Source organism: Hypanus sabinus, chromosome 11 (assembly GCF_030144855.1).
Source record: "Hypanus sabinus isolate sHypSab1 chromosome 11, sHypSab1.hap1, whole genome shotgun sequence".
Classification (NCBI taxonomy): Eukaryota; Metazoa; Chordata; class Chondrichthyes; order Myliobatiformes; family Dasyatidae; genus Hypanus; species Hypanus sabinus.
Window position 1 is genome coordinate 96,496,986 of NC_082716.1, and position 23,212 is coordinate 96,520,197.

General features: G+C 42.3%; 1 protein-coding gene across 4 annotated transcripts in view; it reads right to left on the bottom strand.

The window, feature by feature from the left end:
- The window catches only part of LOC132402205 (rab GTPase-activating protein 1-like), a 570,990-nt gene that overhangs the window by 380,725 nt on the left and 167,053 nt on the right, over positions 1 to 23,212 (bottom strand). For 3 of the 4 annotated variants that reach the window (XM_059984929.1, XM_059984928.1, XM_059984930.1), the window contains exons 12-13: positions 18,612 to 18,705; positions 16,477 to 16,627 (exon numbers count right to left, since the gene is read on the bottom strand). In XM_059984929.1, coding sequence (XP_059840912.1) covers positions 16,477 to 16,627; positions 18,612 to 18,705 — 245 coding nt within the window. Of the gene's footprint in view, positions 1 to 16,476; positions 16,628 to 18,611; positions 18,706 to 19,157; positions 19,283 to 23,212 lie in introns of those variants that run through there. The other variant, XM_059984931.1, reaches the window with a different exon arrangement.

Consider the following 23,212-nt stretch of genomic DNA (forward strand, 5'->3'; position numbering starts at 1 on the left):
AAATACCTGCCTCAACCACTGTCTCTGGCAGCTCATTCCACATACAAATCACTCTCTGTGTGAATAAAATTGTCCCTCGGATTCCTTATTAAATCTCTCCCCTCTCACCTTAAACCTATTTCCTCTCATTTTTGATTTCTCGGTCCTGGGAAACAGACTCTGCACATTGACTCTATCAATGGCCCTCACTGATGTTACATACCTCTAAGATCATGCCTCAGTTTCCTACACTCCAATATACGTCAACCTGCTCAACCTCCTATGCACTCTTTCCAGCTTAATAGCATCTCCCCGAAAGCAGAGTAACCAAAGCTGAACACAATATTCTAAATACAACCTTGAATGCACTGGCAGAAAAGCCCAAGGTTGTGAAAAGTGCCATAAAAATGCAGCTTTTTCTTTAAATGAGCCTTACATATACTGACGATGCTACACATCTTGTTATGTTAGTGGAATTACAAAAAACTCTAAATGGCCAGGCAAATGGCAAAGAATAAGGCAAGGGCAATAAGGGGTGAAATTTGCTCTCTGTTGCCACTGAGGCAATTCCATTAATCAGAATGGAGATAAGTGGCATTGTGGATAATGAAGTAGGTTTTTAAAGCTCACAGAGAGATTTAGGCCAGTTAGAAGAGTGGGCTGCAAGATGGCAGATGGAGATTAATGCTGATATGTGTGAGGTGCTACATTTTGGTAGGAATAATCAAAATAGGACATACATGGTAAATGGTAGGGCATTCAGGAATGCAGTAAAGCAGAGTGATCTAGGAATAATGGTGCATAGTTTCCTGAAGGTGTAAACTCATGTGGACAGGGTGGTGAAGAAAGCTTTGGTATGCTGGCCTTCATAAATCAGAGCATTGAGTACAGGAGTTGGGAAGTAATGTTAAAATTGTACAAGGCATTGGTGAAGCCGAATTTGGAGTACTGTGTACAGTTCTGGTCACCGAATTATAGGAAAGATGTCAACAAAATAGAGAGAGTAAAGAGGAGATTTACTAGAATGTTACCTGGGTTTCAGCACCTAAGTTACAGAGAAAGGTTGAACAAGTTAGGTCTTTATTCTCTGGAGCATAGAAGGTTGAGGAGGGACTTGATAGAGGTATTTAAAATTATGAGGGGGATAGATAGAGTTGACATGGATAGGCTTTTTCCATTGAGAGCAGGGGAGATTCAAACAAGAGGACATGAGTTGAGAGTTAGGGGGCAAAAGTTTAGGGGTAACACGAGGGGGAACTTCTTTACTCAGAAAGTGGTAGCTGTGTGGAACGAGCTTCCAGTAGAAGTGGTAGAGGCAGGTTCAATATTGTCTATTTTTTTTAATTGGATAGGTGTAGGGACAGGAAAGGAATGGAGGGTTATGGGCTGAGTGCAGGTTGGTGGGACTAGGTGAGAGTAAGTGTTCGGCACAGATTAGAAGGGTCGAGATGGCCTGTTTCCATGATGTAATTGTTATATGGTTAGACAGGTCATGAAAGATGTTGAAGAGAAACCAATGCAGAATTCTTGATTGGCACAATGCAGGACATCCCAACATATTATCATATTTATATAAGGTATCACAGATAGATGAGCATGACAGGTGACTGGAGACTAACACAAGCCATACCCTTCTTCTGTGCCTAGCGTTTCCAATTCACTCCCTGGTATCTCCAATGCTTCCAGGTCTCACCTACATCAAATTGCTGATCTAATGGCTTCCAAGGACTTTTGGCTGCTCTCATCCTCTGTCAATCTTGCTGGGATTTAAGGAACTTTATACCTTAAATTTTCATCGTCAGCTTGTGTATATTTAAAGGGTTTGATACTGAAAAATACCTACCAAATGCTTTCCAACCAGAGGAATGAAATGAAGCCAATCAGCCCCTTATTTTAGCCCTTCTATCTAACTCTCTTTTCACCTTTATGGGTTCATTAAGGTTGTTATAGCTGAGGGTGGTAATGGGGACAAGCTCCCACTACCTATTAAATGCTCCCAATGGTGTGCACCAAATAGCCTCTAACAACTAAGTCCAGCTCCTGGTTTCCATGTGTGGTTTAGCTACTAAGTCCAGTGGAACCATTTCTACTGACAGGAGAAGGGGCAAACGCAGGTTACTGGTGCCTTAAGACCAGCTGCTTCGGGCAGTTGTCAGCTTATGGATAGCAGCTCATCTAGAAGCAAAACTCTAATCTCAAACCTCTGCTGCCTTGCGACTATACTCGCTCATTGGGGTGGCTTCGGGAGTAAACCCCAAGGGAAAAATCCATTGCTGGTGTCCCCAGTGCAGTCCTACATTGAGTTCAACGCTAATCTGGCAGATCCTGTGACACTGCTGGTACCAAACTCTATTAATCTCTGCCGTTCCTTTGGGCTTATCACATGCGTGGAAAGGGAAAGTTTGCTACATGGGCAACAGCTTGCTCTCTATATCATACCGCCCAGACTTGCTTATCTAGATAGCTGGGACACCACATCTAGAGTTAACCCTGATTGATGGAGGCCTCACTCACTCACTTCACCTTTGGTTCAACAGTCCTTAATGTCCATGCCAAGTTAATCTAGCAATAAACCATCTGCTGGAGGAATTCAGTGGGTTGAGCAGATGCAAAGGAATTATCAACAGTTCGAGTCAAAACCCTGCATGGTTTCAGCATGATACATAACTATTTCTCTCTCCCTACTGATGCTGCTTTGGACCCCCTACAATATGCCTACCAACGTAACCAGTCGACAGACGACACAATAGCCACTGCTCTACAAACCATTCTTACACACCTGGAGAAGAAGTATGCTTAAGTGAGAATGCTGTTCCTGGACTACAGTCCAGCATTCAACACAACAGTTCCATCCAGGTTCGACAAGAAGCTCAGAGACCTTGGCCTTGACCCTGCCTTGTGCAGCTAGATCCTGGACTTCCTGTCAGATTGCCAGCAAGTGGTACGAGTGGGCTCCCTCACCTCCACCCCTCTGACTCTCAATACAGGAGTCCTTCAAGGCTGTGTACTGAGTCCCCTGCTTTACTCCCTGTATACTCACGACTGTCGCCATCCACAGCTTTAATCTGCTAATTAAATTTGCTGACAACACTAAATTAATTGGCCTTGTCTCAAACAATAAATGAGGTGGCCTACAGGGAAGAAGTCATTTCTCTGACACAGTGGTGTCAAGAAAACAACCTCTCCCTCAATGTCGTAAAAACAAAGGAGCTACTTGTGGATTACAGGAGAAATGGAGACGGGCTAACCCCTATTAATGGATCTGGGGTTACCCATCAATGGATCTGGGGTTGAGAGGGTAAACAGCTTTTAGCTCCTTGGCATGCACATCACCAAGGACCTCATGTGATCTGTACACACCACCTGTGTGCTGAAAACGATACAACAGCACCTCTTTCACCTCAGACGGTTGAGGAAGTTTGGTATGGCCCCAAATCCTAAGAACTTTCTACAGGAGCACAATTGAGAGCATCCTGACTGGCTAAATCACTGCCTGGTAAGGGAACTGTATCTCCCTTAATCGCAGGATTCTGCAGAGTATGGTGTGGACAGCCCAGCGCATCTGTAGTTGTGAACTTCCCATGATTCAGGACATTTACAAGGACAGGTGTGTAAAAAGGATCACTGGGTACCCGAGTCACCCCAACCACAATCTACTCCAGCTGCTACCATCCGGGAAACGGTACCGCAGCATAAAAGCCAGGGCCAACAGGCTCCAGGACAGCTTCTTCCACCAGGCCATCAGACTGATAAACTCATGCTGATCTCAGGACTCTGCAGAGCATGGTGTGGACAGCCCAGCACATCTGTAGTTGTGAACAGATTTGAGTGTACTCTATGTTGCATCTACTTATTATAAATTACTATGATTGTACATTGTACATTTAGATGGAGACGTAACGTAAAAGTTTTTACTCCTCATGTATGTGAAGGATATAAGAAATAAAGGCAGTTCCATTCAACTGACTTGCAGACTTCCTCTATAAAATTGTTACTCCAGATTACAATATCTTCAGTTTCTTGACTTTCTATTAAACCAAACTCTATTACTTGCATGTTACAATTTTTAATTGACCACCATCCTTGAAAACCTTTTGGAAAGGTTCCATATATATACAACTCTGTGTAATCACAGCTGAATGAGCCTAGCATTTTTCTGAAGATTATATTCTTTCAATCATACCGGTTTCATTCATACCAGTACCCAAGAACGTGGTAACCTGCTTCAATGACTTGCTCAGAAGCACTGCGGAGAGTAAATTGGAAGCAGCTATTATTGGAAGTCCACATGTGAGTTGTTTAAAGGACTAGCATGTTCCTGTAAGGAAGATAGGTGAGGACAGGAAGGTTTAGGAATCTTGGATGATGAGAAATATTGCAAATTTGTCAAAAAGGAAAAGTATATGCAAGATTTAAAAAGCTGAAATCAAACATGGCCCTAGAAGAATATAAAGAAATTAAACACAAAATCTGAAGAGTAAAAGGGGACTATGAAACGTCCTTGGAGAGTAGGATTAAGGAAAATCCCAAGCCACTTTATACATATAATACATTAAAATAAGAGAGTGATGAGGGAGAACATATGACCATTTCAAAGTCAAAGGAGGAAATTTATGCAAAGGGCTAGAGGATGGGGGCAAGGTACTACGTAACAATTTTGCATTTATAATTACCAATATGGAGGGCAAGAACAAGGTTGAGATCAGGGAAGAGTATGCTGATGTTCATGCTGACATCAGGCTTGAACACATGTGAAGTAGTGCATACTATTTTGGCAACCCTCCTATAGGAAAGACATCAATCTGGGAAAGAGTGCAGAGGACACGAGGGGCCCAAGTTAAAAAGAGATGTTGGGCAGATTAGGATTTTATTCCTTGGAACAAAGGAAATTGAGGGGTGACCTTAGATAACATCATGAAAGATACATTTAGTGTAACCACATATAACCTTTTCCCAGGGAAGGGGAGCTAAAAAACTAGAGAGCATAGGTTTCAAGTGAGAGGTGAAAGATTTAAAATGGAACTGAGGGACAGCTATTTCACACAGAGGATAGTGTATTCACGGACTGAGCTGCCAGAGGCAATGGTTGAGGAAGATACACTAACAATACTTAAAAGATATTAGGTTAAGTAAATGGACATGAATGATTTAGAGGAATATGGGCCAAACATGGGCAAATTGAACTAACTTGGTGGGCATCATGCTTGAAAAGGACAGGGTGGTCCAAAGAGCCAGTTTCTAGGACTCTGTGACCTGGAAATTCCCAGTCACTTCTGAATTGTGTCTTGAGAATGATCAGCTGAAGTTATACTCATGGAATCTATACTGGTATCTATCTTTTACAAAATGAAATGAGCACTGGAGTTGGAATGTAGTGCTGACTTCCATTTGCATGGGTAACTGCTGTATATAAACTGTTCTACTTCAAATGACTCCCATCAGTCATCATTCAACCCAAGAGAACAGTTGCTGAGTACATCACAGTTGAAGATAATGCAGTGTTAATGTACTGGCAGAGATTTACCTCAGCACTACCTCCCCACACTGACCCACAGTAATTACATTTCATGTTGTATGGTGACAATAAGATGATTGTGAAATTGACAAAGATTCCTGTTCTTTGAATCATGGCTATGCTGAGAATTCTGTGTGCTTTATGAATCTCCCTCAACGAGGAGATCATCAGATTGTGCAGAGAGGTGATTACTTGAACTTTTAATGATTTTAGAAGCCTGTCTTGCTCAGTAACTGATCTCAGAGATTAGTAGTAATTAACAGATAAAGTCCCTAGTTGTCATCTCCATGCTGATTCAGTATGACAGGTAATGGATACTCAAAGAGGGATAGGTGTTTCACTCTAACACCACATTAAATTAATTCAGGTAAAATTCTCTAGTTAACCTGCATTTTAACATTTCCTTAGTTTCTTAGTGCATAAATTAGTTATCTTCATAGCTCCTACTGTATCATAGGTTAAATTGGACCACTAAAAACATAACTGACAAAGGTGAATGATGTCGTATGAATATCCTGAGGTACTGCTTTTATTAGTTTTTCTCAGGTGCATTGTTATTTTAAAGCCAATGGCATGTAAGAGAGCAGAAAACTGAAAGTAAATCCAGGATTAGGAAGTACAGTGGTTCAAATATCCTCCAGCAGTACACAACAATCGCACTACATGATGGACTCGTAGGGATATCTTGCTGCTGGGAAAAGTGCATTATAATTAACAGTGTTTTTATCTAATAGAAATTCATAAAATTATGATAGGCATAGTCAGAGGAGATAGACAACATTTCCTAGGGTTTGAAATGAGGAACACTAGAGGACTGCTCTAAGGTGACTACTCTCATTTAAGGTGAGAGAGGAAAGTTCAAAGGTGCAGTGTGAGACAAGTTTTTTCTCACACACAGATAGTGGTGGGTGCCTAGATTATGTGCTGAAGGCAAATATAGCTTCAATAGCAACATGAATGTGCAGAGAATGAAGGGATATGGACCATGTGCAGGTAGAAGGGAAGAGGGGTTATTAGTTTTAGTTCAGCAGGTGGTGGACCAAAGAGCTGTTCCCATGCTGTACCATCATAAATCAACACCCTACATGTAGGACAAAGGAAAGGGGAACAACAATATTAGCAGCTTCGAAGAGCAGAGATGACGACCCAAAGAAATGATAACTGCAGCACTGTTATCTAAGAAAGCCTGAAGCCCAAACAGGAAAAAGACATGAAAGAGCATGCATGAGACAGAACATATAGCACAAGAGTGCTCTTTGGGCTCACCACTGTGCTGACCACGATGACAATCCAAACTAATCCCATCTACCTACACATGGTCCATACCTGTTCAACTGTGCAAGTTTATGTGTCCTTCTAAATACCTCTTAAACATTGCTATCATATTAATATCCACCACCTTCCCAAGGAGCATGTTCCAGCACCCACCACTCTGTAAAAATGCCTCGCAACTTTCCATAAAACCTTAAGAAACAGGAAGAGAATTAAGCCAACTGGCCCATCAAGTCTGCTGCACCATTTCATTATTGCTGATCCAATTTTCCTCTCAGTTTCTATCTCTTCCCTTTTTCCAGTATCCCTTCATGCCCTAACCAATCAAGAATCTATCAACCTCTGCCTGACAAGTACCCAATGACTTACAGCCACAGCCGCCTATGGCAAAAAATCACACAGATTTGCCATGCACTGGCAAAAGGAATTCCTCCTCATCTCTGTTCTAAAAGGATTACCCTCGATTCCCGTGGTCTTAGGCTCTTCCACCATAGGAAAATCCTCTCCACATCCATTATATCAAGGCCTTTCACCATTTAAAGAGCAAACACGAGGAAATCTGCAGATGCTGGAAATTCAAACAACAACAACAACACACAAAATATCACTTAGTCAGTGTCCTGACGAAGGGTCTTGGCCCGAAACGTCGACGGTGTTTCTCTTATAGATGCTGCCTGGCCTGCTGTGTTCCACCAGCATTTTGTGTGTGTTGTTGTTTGCCTTTCACCATTTGTTAGGTTTCAATGAAATCACTCCTCATTCTTCTGAACTCTAGTGAATATAGGCCCAAAGCTCTTCAATTCTGAAATCATTTTCATAAACCTCCTTTGAACCCTCACTAGTTTCAGCACATCCTTTTTAACATAAAGGGCCCAAAACTGCTCACAATACTCCATGTGAGGCCTCACCAGTACTTTATAAAGTCTCAACATTACATCTTTGCTTTTATATTCTAGTCCTCTTGAAATGAATGCTAACAGTGCATTTGCTTTCTTCATCCCTGCAAATTCACCTTTAGGGAATCCTACACAAGTACTCTCAAGTCCCTCTGCACCTCAGTTTTTTTGTACTTCTTCTCCATTTAGAAAATAGTCAACCCTTTCATTTCTTCTACCAAAGTGCATGACTATACACTTCTTTGCCTATTCTCATAATCTGTCTAAGTCCTTCTGTAGCCTCTCTACTTCCTCAAACTACCTGCTCCCTCTACCTACCTTCATACCATCTGCAAAATGCCATCGATTCCATCATCCAAATCATTCACATATCACGCTTTAAAAAAAAATCAGACACAACACAAGACCACTGTGAAACACCATTAGTCACTAGTAGCCAACCAGAAAAGGCTCCCTTTATTCCCACTCATTGCCTCCTGTCAATCAGCTACTGCTTTATCGATGCTAAAATATATCATGTAATACCATGGGCTCCTAGCTTGTTAAGCACCTTGTCAGAGGTCTTCTGAAAATCCAAGTACACAACATGAACCAACAGTTCTTTGTCTATCCTGCATGTTACTTCTTCAAAGAATTCCAACAGATTTGTCAGGCAAGATTTCCCTTGAGGAAACTATGCTGATTATGGCCTATTTTATCATGTGCTGTCAAGTATTTTGGGACCTCATCCTTACTAATCGACTCCAACATCTTATAAAGTCCTTTCTTCTGCCTCCTTCCCTTCTTGAAGAGTGGGGTGACATTTGCAATTTTCCAGTCTTCCAGAACCATTCCAGAATCCAGTGATTCTTGGGAGATCACTATTAATGCCTCCACAATCTCTTCAGCTACCTCTTTGAGAAACCAGGGGTGTAGTCCATCTGGTCAGGTGACTTGTTTACCTTCAAACCTTTCAGTTCCCCAAGAACCTCCTCTCTAGTAATGGTAACTTCACACACTTCATGACCCGACAGTGGAACTTCCAGAATACTGTTAGTATCTTCCACAGTGAACACTGATGCTAAATACTCATTTAGTTTATCCGCCATTTCCTGCTCCCTATTACATTACAACCTCTTCAACATCATTTTCCAATGGTATGATATCCACTCCTGCCTCTCTTTTACAGTTTATGTATCTTAAGAAACTTATGGTAACCTCTTGAATGTTATTAGTTAGCTTACTTTCATATTCCTTCTTTACCTTCTTTATGACTTCTTAGTTGCCTTCTGCTGTTTTTAAAAAGCTTCCCAATCCTCTAACTTCCCACTAATCTTTGTGCCCTTGCTGCTTTGCCATCATCCAAGCCAGTGTTCTTTTCCAATCAATCTGGCCAACTCCTCTCTCATGCCTCTGTAATTCCGTTTACTCTACTGTAATACTGATACATCTGACTTTAGCTTCTCCTTTTCAAACTTCAGGGTGAATATGATCATATTATGATCCCTTGCCCCTAAGTGCTTTATTGCGTTAAGGTGTCTAATCAATTCTGGTTTATTGCACAACCCAATCCAGAATAGCTGATCCCCGAGTAGGCTCAACCACAGTCTCTCTAAAAAGCCATCTCGTAGGCAATCTAGAAACTCCCCCTATTGGAATCAGCACCAACCTGATTTTCCCAAATTACCTGCATATTGAAATCCTTCCAACTGGCTCAGGAAAGCAGCTAACATCATCGTGTCCCTCCTCTCACCCCACAATAACTCTCTTTTCCCGTCTCCCAATGTACAGATGATAAAAAAGTTTAAAAACATGTACCACCAGACTGTATTGTTAACAGTCACTTAAATTATCTCTCTCTCTCTCGGTATTGGGGATAAATTCTCACTACCTATTAAATGCTCCCAATGGTGCACATCTCAAATAGCCTTTGACAACTAAGTCCAATTCCTGGCCTTCACATGGAGCTTTGCTACTAAGCCTGGTGGTACCATTTCTACTGACAAGAAAAGGGGTAAAAGCAGGTTACTGCCACCTTAAAAACGGTCACTTCAGACAGATGGGGCTCGTCAGCTGTGATTGGCAGCTCACCTAGGATCATAGTAAAGGCTTTGGGAGTAAATCCTGAGGGGGAAAAAAAGAGCTGGAGTCCCTAAGACAGTCCTATATTGAAACATAGAAAACCTACAGCACAAGACAGGCCCTTTGGCCCACAAGGCTGTGTCAAACATGTCCTTACCTTAGAAATAACCTAGGGTTACCCATAGCCCTCTATTTTTCTGACCTCCATGTACCTGTCCAGGACTCTCTTAAAAGACCTTATCATATCCGCCTCCACCACCATTGCCGGCAGCCCATTCCATGCTTATCTGGGTTGTATCTCCATCTGCCACTTCTCAGCCCAGTTTTTCAGCCTATCAATGTCCCACTGTAACCTCTGACAGCCCTCGACACTATCCACAACACCCCCAAGCTTTTTGTCATCAGCAAATTTACTACCCCATCCCTCCACTTCTTCATCCAGGTCATTTATAAAAATCACAGAGAACAGGGGTCCCAGAACAGATCCCCAAGGCACACCAGTGATGACTGACCTCCATGCAGAATATGACCCATCTACAACAACTCTGTACCTTCCGTGGGCAAGCCAGTTCTGGATCCACAAAGCAATGTCCCCTTGGATCCCATGACTCCTTGAGATCAATGCTGACTTGCAACTGCTGCAATGCCACTGATGCCAAACTATATTGGTACCTGCCATTACCTTGGATTCATCAGCTGTGTAAAGAGGGGGAGCCTGCTGCATTGGCAACAGCTTGCTCTCCATATCGTACTGTCCTGGCTTGTGTATCGTGTAAACAGCTCGGCTGCAGCACCCACAGTCAACCTGACCACTGACTTTTCGTACCTAAAAAACGAACATTATCTCCTGACCTAGCTCATCATCATCACTGCATTTTGTGTACTTGCACTGCGCTTTCTCTAAAACTGCAACACTATATTCTACATTCTGTTTTCTTTTTACTACCCTGTTGTATTTATACATGGCATGATCTAACTGGATGGCACGCAAAACAAAAGCTCTTCATTGAATTTTGGTAGCCGTGACAATAGCAACCAATACTGATATCAGATCACTTACTGAATGGCAAAGCAGGTTCATATGGCTACATGGCCTGCCCCTGCTCATGCTTATGTTATTAAAACTCCAGTTTCACTTTGTCCAAGGTTTTGGTCACCTATCCTATTATCTTTGCAGATGCTGGAACCTAGCAACAAACAATCTGCTGGAAGATCTAGTGGGTCAGGTGTATCTGTGGTGGGTTATTGATGCTTTAGATTAAACTGCTGCATCAGAAGCCTTTGACAAAGATAATAGCCTCTTGCCTCCACTTTCACCACCAGGACTGCAGGGTTTTAGGAAGTATGAGTCTCACTGCCACTTTCTCAAAGGTAAGTATGGCAACACCAATTACTCAAAAATATTGTTAAAGATGACGTTTTTTATCCATTTACATTAAGATGCACAATTCTTGAAGATCTATCACTCGCACACAAGTGAATGAGGTGAAAACTTCATCTTTTGCCCTCCCAGTGGTACAAAGAGTGATGAAGATGAATTTGGTTTCTTTGGTGAAATGATTGAATGATTAGGAGCATTGATCCAGAGTTGGCAAAAAGACCAAATAAATAAATAATCACACTTGCAAACATACCAAAGTAAGGGAGACCTGGATAGAGGGTACATGGTGAGGATGTTTCCATTACTAGGAAAGTCTAGGATCTGAGGACACTGCCTCAGAATAAAGGCTTTAAAACTGAGATGAGGAGGAATTTCTTCAGCCAGAACAAGGTAAATCTGTGGAACTTGTTGCCACAGACAACTGTAGACGCCAAGTAACTGATGTATTTAAGGCAGAGATTGATAAATCCTTGTTTGCTAAAGAGAGTTCTGGATTATGGAAGGAAGGCAGGAGAATGGAATTGAAAAACATCAACCGTTATTGAATATTGGAGCAGATTTGATAGGCCAAGTAGCCCAATTCTGCTCCTGGATCTCACGGTCTAAGTAAAATCAGTAAAAAGACATTTCAATGGAATTCCTTGCCAACATTTCTCAGAAAAGCTTGTGCATCACTGCAGGCTGTATCTGACGCAGAAGTTTGTGACTTTAAATCTCACTCTGGAACTTCAATCCCATGACCCAGTCAAGAAGTGAGGAAATGCTGTTTTAAGGCAACACAAATGAATCTGCAGATGCTGGAAATAAATAAAAACACAAAATGCTGGCAGAACTCAGCAGGCCAGACAGCGTCTATGAGAGGAGGTAGCAATGACGATTCGGGCCGAAACCCTTCATCAGGAGTGAAGTAACATGGGATGGTCGAGGGGGGATAAGAAGTGGGGGGAGGGATAAAGTAGAGTGCTAGGAAGTGATAGGCTGGAGGGAAATGGGCTAGGGGGAAGGTGGAGAATTATGGGAAATAAAAGAGAAAGAAAGGTAGGGCTGGGAGGAGATTATAGTGAGGGGGGAAAAAAAGAGAAAGAGAACCAGACTAAAATAACAGATAGGGATGGGTGTAGGCAGGGGTATCAACAGAGGGTCTGTGAGATGGATGTTCATGCCGGCAGGTAGGAGGCTTCCTAGGCGGGAGATAGGGTATTGCTCCATCGGCCTGCGTGTGGCCTGTGGAACTGAAATTTCTCTACGCCTTGCAGCCAGACAGCCACCTAATGCCCGCCAGAAACACCCACCGCAGGTCAGTGCGGGACGGCCCGGGAGTCATGGCGACAGGCTCAGATGCAAGCAGCGATCTTTCTTTCCGTTGGCGGTATATTGGCCGCAGGCAGGACGTGGATTTTCACTTTCCTTCGACGCCTCCCGCTATCAGCACTGCCGCCACCGGTCCCACTATCAGCACTGCCTCTGCCGGTGGTCGATGGAGCAATACCCTATCTCCCGCCTAGGTAGCCTCCTAACTGCCGGCATGAACATCCAACTCACAGACCTCTGTTGATACCCCTGCCTACACCCATCCCTATCTATTATTTTAGTCTGGTTCTCTTTCTCTCTCTTTTTCCCCCCTCACTATAATCTCCCCCCAGCCCTACCTTTCTTTCTCTTTTATTTCCCATAATTCTCCACCTTCCTCCAGCCCATTTCCCTCCAGCCTATCACTTCCTAGCACTCTACTTTATTCCTCACCGCACTTCTTATCCCCCCTCGACCACCCCATGTTACTTCATTCCTGATGAAGGGTTTCGGCCCGAAATGTCGTCACTACCTCCCCTCATAGATACTGTCTGGCCTGCTGAGTTCTGCCAGCATTTTGTGTTTTTAAATGCTGTTTTAATGTAGGTTCCCAGCACTCATTGAAGCAAAAATAAAAGATCTAATATTTTTATTTTGAAAATTTATTTCCACAGATTATCAAGTAAATGTCACACTGCTCAAACGCATCAAACACAACAGATAATATAGTAATTGTCATGTGGCTGTTTTGGGGATTCTGCTGTGCACAAAATATCTGTTTTCATTTAAAACACCCCACCCATGCTCTGTACTTCATTGGCTGCAAGATAGCAAAATGCACTGTTCAGATAAGTAATTTTTGCTCTTCGATACCTGAGCTCACCTCTTGAACTACTTGATAAATCATTCCAATAACCACCATGTCAGACTATTCTTTACAATTGCATCATCTCCAACTTAGTATATTCTATGCCAAGGGAGAAACACTAAAAGAACGTGTTTGTTCTGGTCACCTCACTGCAGGAAGGATGTGGATACTATAGAGAGAGTGCAGAGGAGATTTAAAAGGATGTTGCCTAGACTGGACAGCATTCCTTCTGAGAATAGGTTGCGTGAACTTGGCCTTTTCGCCTTAGAGCGATGGAGGATAACATCCTTAAAAGATAGGATGACCTATCTTTTAAGAGACATTTAGGTGCATGGAGCTTAGAAAACAAGAGGGCTATGCGGTAGGGAAATTCTAGGCAGTTTCTAGAGTAGGTTACATGGTTGGTACAACATTGTAATGTGCTGTAGATTTCAATGTTCTATTTCTCTTTCACATAATCTAAATAAATTTAACTGCATTCTGAAATTCATCTTGTTAAGCTAACAAGAAATATACAAAGTCAATTTTCTTTAAAAATGCTCCCGTGCATAAGCAACATTACAGCACAGGCCAATCCGAAGTTTGAAGTTCAGTTCCAGCACTGTTCCGTAAGGAATATGACCTCCCCATGAAAGTTAATCCGGGTTGTGGAATTGCTAGGGCAGTGAAGCTCGAAGGGCCAGAAGGGCCTACTCCATGGTGTATGTCAACAGATAAAATAACCATGAGTTCCCTGGATAAAGTGTCTGTAAAATCTGATCAGCATCAATTTTGAGTATAATAATCACAGCATTTATATCAGACTAGCTATTATTCTGCTGTCTGCCTTCATAGCTCACAAACCAAGAGTGAAACAGTGCTTCTTTCCCTCCTGGGCATGCAACATAACAGCAAACAAACTGACAAAGCAACATTCCAAACCTTGCTGAGAGATGTATTTTAAGCCTCAACATTGAAAACAGGAGAATTTAAAGCATGTATTCACAGTTTTCTACCACTATTCCTATTCTTGAGATTTACAATTTTAATTATCTTTCATCTGCTTTTAACTTGAACTTATCTTTGTTATTGATAGGTAAATGTTTGAACTGTCAGGAAGGTGACATGATCTATGCAGACATATAAATTCTTCAATATGTACATTCTCTAATGCATGTTGCCACGTTTTTACTCTGCAGAGTTCAAACTTGTTCCCTTTCATATTTCACAGTCCTTTCATCTGCTGTCCTTGGTAACCACAAAGTAGAGTCTTGCAATGTGATATTGCCAATATTCTTTCCTCACCAATGTGCCTTCAGCTCCTAGAACACCTCACCCTTTTCTGCTGAAGGGTTTCTGCATTTTCACCTTTGAGTCAGAAGGATGTAGACGGATTCATGTCCCACCTGAGAGGTGAGGACAAAAATCTAAACAAACACTCAGGTGACCGAGGTGCGTATTTTTAAGTAGTGTGTTAAACAATCCCTCTGCCCTGACAGGTGAGTAGAAAACATTCCAAATGTATTCCATTAACACCACCAAAGGTTATCCAATCATTACACTGTAAAGCTGCTGTTTCCAGAAGCTTGCTGTAGATAAGGTCCTACTACATAGCGGTGCTCACATAACAACCAATGAAGCACTGAGGTTGTGTAAGAACTCGAGGAAAGCATATTCTTTGATTCTTTTACAACAGAAATGATGAGTACATTACCACAACACTGAGCAGATATTCACTGTTGCCCAAGCTTTTCTTTCCCTGAACACCCTGTGAACATTGAAGTTAAATGTCACAACATTACCTCATTGGCACTGGTGCAAAAACCAACTGCTGGACAAACACAAAAGGGCGTTAGTATCTAAGGAGGAATTGTTGGCGTGGGAGCAGAAAAGGAAGATATAAAGAATATAAAGAGAGTAAAATGGGTGAGACAGGTATCATTAAGTGACTGGGATATCTTCTCTCTCTTTCCTGAAACCTCATCAGATCTTTTCTCCCACAGATGCTGTTCAACCCACAGCCCTTCCAGTGGTTTGCTTTTTGTTCCAGGTGTCAGCATCTGCAGTCCCTTAGCTCTGGCTATACTAATCGCAGAACCCTTTTGCTTATCAGGAATCTATACAAATCTACGTTCAAGGACTCTGCTTTCAATGCCTATTGAAAGAAAGTTCCAGAAAACACTCCAGCTTTATAGCTTCACAGTGCACATCACATGAACACATTATACATTTGGAGCCAATTACAGACAACTCTTCCAAAAACCCCAAAATGCAGGTGTAGGAGGAATAAAGGCGAGAAAAGCTACCTCCATCACTAACAATCCAAATTCAGTGAAGGCTCCAAGTTAAGCACAACTCCCAGGTTCAGTGCCCAGCCACTGGGGCATTCTGACAAAATGAAAACAATGGTAAGCAATTATTCCCCAATACGAAATCAAGGTTTTGGTCCTTCATGTAATGAAAAAGCCAGTTAATGCAGAGACTCTCACTGTGAACTGCATGGCATGGAAGCTGATGCAGTACAAAGACAATTAATACAGAGGACACAAAAGAAAGCATGTGGTAAATTAACATAACATAAATGTTTAATGATACAAAGTGTGCAAGTTTTAAATGCGTCTTAAGAAAAGTGAACCCTTCGTCAATATTTAAATCAACTGAATGAACAAGCATTACAGTAAGTTGAACACTGAACAGTTAGCAGAACAGAAATCCTCCAGAACTGAAATAATACAGAGCCAGTCAAACCCAAAACATGCAAGGAAACTGTCCCTGCAAACACATCCAATGGATAAACCTGAGGAATTTTCACAGAAAATATTCAAAGGCCTGTAAAAATGCTATCAGCGAGTTTACAGGTGAGCATAAATCCCACATGACTACATCCAACCACTAAATCACACACTTACATGTATGTATTCAGAACTACACGTGTAAAAATTTTGAATAAAGCAGCTTACAATGGTGTGAATACCATTCTGTATGAAAGCAAACTGTGAGCATGATGCAGTGAGGCTGTGAATGAACATAGGACCATGCACCTTGATGTTCACTTTGAACCATGGGTCTGCAAGTGTGAATACAGTCCTGTGACATTGCAAGGTAGAACACAGGGTTCAAATTTAAATGCAACTCCCGGTCTATGAGTGTGAATACAATACAATGATGTAGAGGACTCTGGATGCTTCATCAATCAGGCACCTACTTCTACTTCCACTGCTGAGCTGTATCCTACCTTAGTGATCAGGATTCTGTAATTTTCCAGCATTGCTTGATTATCGTGGCAATTCGACAACAACTGCCAAACTTCTGCTCTGAGTGCTTCTGGAATGCCACGTTTAACAAGGACAGACAACCCTTTGGGTCTGGTAGTCAGATTGCTGTGCCTGAAGGAAGAGACACTGTCAATAGGTATACATACTGAGATCAAGTCACAACCCAAGGTTACTGCTCAGTCATAATAAAGCTTCAGCATGTATTGCATGTGTCAATAAAAATATATATACTTAAGTACAGGTGGCCCCCATTTTTCGAACGTTCACTTTACGACAGCTCACTATTACGAAAGACCTACATTAGTACCTGTTTTCGTTAACTGAAGAGGACTTTCGCTTTTACGAAAAAAGACGCCCACTTTATACATGTGTTTACCCCGAGAAAGACTACCATGACCGTGAAACCATGTGCGGGCAGTTGTGTGAGCATGTGTGTACATGCGCATGTGCCTATGGGCTGATTTTTTTTTCTCTCCAAATCGATTTTGGCTCGCTGTCTAAGTGAAACTACACTGTACATACAATATTTCTACTTTATCAATGTAACCCCCTGGGTCGCAAGCTCGCTCAGCTCGTTCTCGTCTAGGGGGAGCAGCCTTCGGCCCCGCCAAACTGGGTAATCAGCTGGTGTGGATGCTGTGTGAGGTCCCCGCCTCACCCAAAAACAGACAGTACACCATATGCAATTAAATGAGTACAATTTATAAAGGTTACTATAACTAAGTGATTAATAACGATACAGTATATATGAAGAGAAAATTAAAGAAAAGGCGCCAAACTTATCAAAGTCCAAACCACTACGTGCACAGCCGTTGGAGCTCAATTTCTGAAGTCTTCTGGCCACCATTCGATCCCCTCCGAACTCCTCGACTCGCAGCTCAGGACCCTCCGAACTCCTCGGACTCTCCAAACAGCTCAGGACCCTCCGAGTGGTCAACCAAGCACATCTAGCTTCATCCCCCCCCCCCCTCAGAGAATCTCCCGGCCTCGGACCCCCCTTTGGGGTCCGATCCTCGCCCAGCTTAGAGCATTGCGTCCTCTCTCTCGACCCCAAAAGCCCGTCAACAAAAGCTTACAGACTCAGAAGAAAGAACATTAATCCCCATTTGGTTTACAAAGGAATACCATTCTCGTTATCAGTAAATTAGCATTCCTGCTAGTTAACAAAAAAGAAGAAACCCTCTTTACATATAGAAAGTCTTTATCATATAATTCCTGCTTTTACTGTATATTCCAGTTATTTTAGGTTTTATGTGCTATTTGGTATGATTTGGTAGGTTATTTTTTGGGTCTGGAAACACTCAAAATTTTTTCCCATATAAATTAATGGTAATTGCTTCTTCGCTTTACATTTCAGCTTACAAACGGTTTCATAGGAACGTTCTACCTTCGGATAGTGGGGAAAACCCTCTCCTACAATAGCATTTTTCAAATTCAGTGCTGGATACTTTTGTGGCCCCAGCACAACATCATGACTTTGTCTGTATGGCAGCATAGTTTACTTTTTGCTTAGCATTCTTGGCCCCAGAATTTGTTTCAACCAGACTAAAAAAGGAGCACAACACTGAGGAAGTGCTGCCCTGTCAGAGATTGAGAGACAAAGAACAGCCAAGACAATAGGCAAATTTCCTGTCTTATTCTTCAAATGGCAAGGCGAGATCTCTCAGGCTGGGCAGGATCTCAATATATTGTTTCCTCCTACACCCAGTGCTTCTGACATTGCAGCACTTGCTCAGTATCATGCTGACCTGCCGGGCAATGGTGCAAAGTGAGGAAGTCTAGTCTTGGGTCAGGCAGCTCCTGCTGAACCACCTACAGAAACCTGTCTTGGGTGGGAACAAAGGGAAACATTGGTGGTAATGACCACAGCAACAGTAAAAAGAGGGGAGGCATATACAAGAGAGCAGGGGTGTGTAAGGATGCAAGGGGTGCAACAGGTAGAGAAGGAAAGATAATGGAAGAGGCACAGAAGATGGGTTGGAGTTGGGTGCTGGTCCACCGCAGTTAACTGTTCTGCTAATAACCACAGAAGAAATGTCAAACAATGCTGTGGCAGGAAGCAAACACACTCTACATGGTTAGCTGCGCTACTCACCATCTCTGCAGCAATTCTCCCCACGATTCCAGGATTTTCTCAGGACACTCTTTGGAAACATCCCCAGTGCCACTCGACAATTCATTATCACTGTCTGTGAGAGGCAGAGAAGGAGAGACTATTTCAGCTGAGTCATCTGTACAGCTTGTCTACTTTTAACCTGGGATCTCAAGGTGCTGGGGTATTAGAGGGCAAAAAGTTGAAGAGATTTTGGTGTAGTTACTATATCGCTGATTTCACCATTCTACAGTTTTTGCCCAAGGGCAAACCTTCCATAAAACTTCTAAAGTTGAGGTCATATTACAAGTGATTTTAAATGGAAATCTTTGACTGTCATCTCCACAGATCTTTCCAACCTGCCCAAAAATCAGTGGAGTGTTTAGTTCCATCCTCCTGAAAAATTAACTGTTTTTCTCCTCACAGCTGCAGCCCGACATGCTGTGTTTCTATACTGTACAACACTCCTTTCTCAAAGTTTTTTTAAAACTGAAAATATTAGGACATTAATTCATTAGGATGTAGCAGGAACAAGATAACTGATGTTACCTCAGGCAAGGCAATAGGGAGGGCAGCTCCCTGGAGTCCAGGTGGGTGGGTTTTAAATGTTTCAATAAGCCATTGGTAAGCACTGTTCCCCACCATGGTTGACTTGCTTGCAAATACCACCACCCATGACCTCTTCTAGCTTTGATATTCTCTTGGTCTACTGTTACTGATAAAGTTGACACAGCTTCAAGCTGCATGAAGTTAATCTACAACCTCTACCTCATGCTCCCAATCTTCCTAAACCACTCTGCTGCCTTTGGCAAACTACTTATATTGGGCAAATAAACAGTGAGGAGTTACATATACTGGAGAGACTGAATCAGGGGCAACCTAATGATCAACAGGTAAAACAAATATTACATCAAGGAAGGTTTAACTCTGGTTTAATATCGACAAGCAGTTAACAGGATTGGACCTATATTTAGAACAATCCTGGAAATGTGTCTGTGTTTTTAAGAATGCCTGGGAATGTCAATAATCGTGGCAGGTTCTGGGCCGTCAGAAGTTGGTACTTTCCTGCAAACATCAGGTATACACCACTACTTGGACTTCTATGGATCAATTTGTGTTTTCCCCCCCAACAGATTTTTACTATATTGTATAATTTATATAGTGTGTGTTGTCTGTACCAATGTTCCTGTGATTTTCCTACAAGTTTTTCATTGTATCTGTTACCTCACAGTACTTGCTGTGAAGTAATCCAATAATCCAGACTTGATTTGGACACAGAAACAGAGCATTATAAAGGCTTGATGAAGGTTCTCTGCTTCAGTGTTCACTACATAATGCCTGGAATACAGGGAGAAAGCTAGAATAAGATATTATAATTTGAAGGATGAGTTTTGGCCAAATTGAAAGGGAGACCAGGTTTGAAGGGAACAATAACTTGGTTCAGCTTTCTCACATATCTCAGAGACATGCAGATAGGTTAACTGCTTCCTAGTGGAGGTTAATGGCAAAGGAACTAAAGGGGGAAAAGGATAAGATGCAGGGCTCTTAGGGAAATAAGACTGATGGGGTTCCTCACCAAGAAGTTGGCAATGAACTCAATGGGCTAGTGACAAAACAATTAATTCTTCATTTATGTCCATAAGACATAAGAGCAGAATTGGGCCTTTCAACACCTCGAGTCATCTATCATTTCATCATGGCTGGTTTATTATCCCTCACAACCCCATCCTCCTGTCTTCTCCCTATAACCTTTGATATCCTTACTAATCAAGAACTATCAACCTCCAATGAACTCAAGCAGATTCACCAAACTCAGGCTAAAGAAATTAATTCCTCCTCATCCCTGCTCTAAATGGATATACCTCTATTCTGAGGCTATACTCTCTGGTCACAGACTCACCCACTATAGGAAACATCCTCTCCACATCCACTCTATCTAGGCCTTTCAATTTTTTTGATAGGCTTCAATAAGATCTATCCTCATTCTAAACTCCAATGAGTACAGGCCCAGAGCTGTCAAACACTCCTAATATGTTAACTCTTGTTTCCAGAATCATTCTTGTGAACCTCCTCTAAACCCTCTCTAATGCCAACACATCTTTTCTTAGATAAGGCACACAAAATTGCTCATTATACTCCGTGTGGTCTGACCGATGCTTTATAAAGCCTTTCATTACCATCTTGCTTTCATATTCTAGTTCTCTCAAAATGAAGGTTAACATTACATCTGCCTTCCTTATCACCAACTCAACCAGCAAGTTAACCTTTGGGGACTTCTGCAGAAGGACTTCCAAGCCCCTTCGCTCCTCTGATTTCTGAATTTTCTCTGTGTTTAGAAAATAGGACCCTCGTCAGACCCCGCTTGGAGTACTGTGCTCATTTCTGGTCACCTCACTACAGGAAGGATGTGGAAGCCATAGAAAAGACGCAGGGGATATTTACAAGGACGTTGCCTGGATTGGGGAGCATGTCTTATGAAAACAGATTGAGTGAACTCGGCCTTTTCTCCTTGGAGAAACAGAGGATGGCTGGTATAAGATGATGAGAGGTATTGATCGTGTGGATAGTCCGGGGGTCGGCAACCCGCGGCTCCGGAGCCACATGTGGCTCTTTTACGTCTGTGCTGCGGCTCCCTGTTGCTTTGGGAAATAATTGGTTGTGGCGACCCTTTTCCTGGCACATCCGAACCGACTCACTATTAGATAGCCTACGGGGGTTTGCGAGCACAGAGCTTTGGAGCCTCTGCGCCATGGGGGGCAGGTTGAGGGAGGCTTAAAAGTGAGGCTGAAGATTTCGAATAAGGTTTTTTCCTTCGACTGCAGTTACCGACTCCGTGTCGTAATTTTAGCGCTGCGTGTAGCACACCGCTACATGGTCAGTATTTAATTAAAATGTATTTTATGTTAGTTTGTTAGTTTTTGAAATGTAATTCTAAATTTGAAGATTATGGTGATCTTGTACAATCTAAATAAGACGTTGTGGCGACCCATTTCCTGACACATCCGAACCGGCTCACAATTAGCCAGCGCTCAGGCTAAGGGAGATAGCCTACGGGGGTTTGTGAGTACGTGCCTTTTGCAGCATCCGCGCCCATGGGGGGCGGGTTGAGGGAGGCTTAAAAGCAAGGCTGTTTAGTTCGAATAAAGCTATCTTTGACTGCAGTTTACTGACTGCGTGTAGCAACCGCTACAACGTGTTTTTATCGCTGGCTGTCCAGAGGGGAGGTGCTGAAACGCTTTGTCGCGTGTCTGGAAGAAGAGAAAACTTTCCTGGGCAGCAAAGGGCTCACCTTTCCTGAGCTGGAACAGCCAGAGTGGCTGGAAAAGCTACACTTCATGGTAGACATGACAGCGCACCTGAACACGCTGAACACAGCTCTTCAACGGGGTAAGGACGTACAGCCCTGCACACGTTGGAGGATGTTTTGGCATTCCAGCGCAAGTTGACGTTGCTTGCCAGAGATTTACAGAAAGGCACATTGTCTCACTTCCCCAATTTGAGAGAGTTCAAACAAGGTCACGACATGATAAATTCGGAGTATTTACATTCTGCAATCATTGCAATGCAAACATCGTTTGGGAAACGCTTCTGTGAGTTCAGAGAGGAAAAAAACACATTATCCTTCCCGGTCACTCCCCTAAGCATCGATCCATCCCTACTGAATACGACTGCATTGTCAGGTGTGAGTCAACCTGAACAAGTATGATAAATATTTTAATTGCCTATTATTTTACGTATATTCATATGTTTTCATTGTTCAGTGAAATAGTCCTTTTATTTTTCAGGTTGACAGCTGGCTGACGTTATTTTTGGTTTGCTGCTGGCGGCAAATTTAAGTTTGGCGTTTTTCATAAATACAAGAAGGACTCAAATAGACGTTGAGTATTTTACTTAAAAGTAACCTTCAACCCAACGTCTTTTTTTCGGAGTTCAAAATGTTTTTGTTGCATGCAGAAATGTAATTTCGTTTTCTCTGCAGGAGTTCATCAATTTCATAAATGCAACACATTATAGTTTGTTTATACATAGCATAAAGGCAAAACAAAACGTTGTATGCAGTGTTATTTCATTTTAAATGTCAAACGGGTTTTGCGGCTCCCAGTGTTTTCTTTTCTGTGGGAAACGGGTCCAAGTGGCTCTTTCAGTGGTAAAGGTTGCTGACCCCTGGGATAGTCAGAGGCTTTTCCCCAGGGTTGAAATGGTTGCCACAAGAGGACACAGGTTTAAGGTGCTGGGGAGTAGGTACAGAGGAGATGTCAGGGGGTAAGTTTTTTTACGCAGAGAGTGGTGAGTGCATGGAATGGGCTGCTGGCAACGGTGGTGGAGGATACGTTAAGGTCTTTTAAGAGACTTTTGGATAAGTACATGGAGCTTATAAAAATAGAGGGCTATGTAATTTCTAATATAATGGAGCCTAGCAATTTCTAAGGTAGGGACATGTTCGGCACAACTTTGTGGGCCGAAGGACCTGTATTGTGCTATAGGTTTTCTATGTTTTTTCTAATAGTTTACAGCTTTATTCTTTCTACCAAAGTGCATGACCGTACACTTTCCTACATATATATTCCAACTGTCACTTCTTTGCATATTCTCTCAATCCAAAT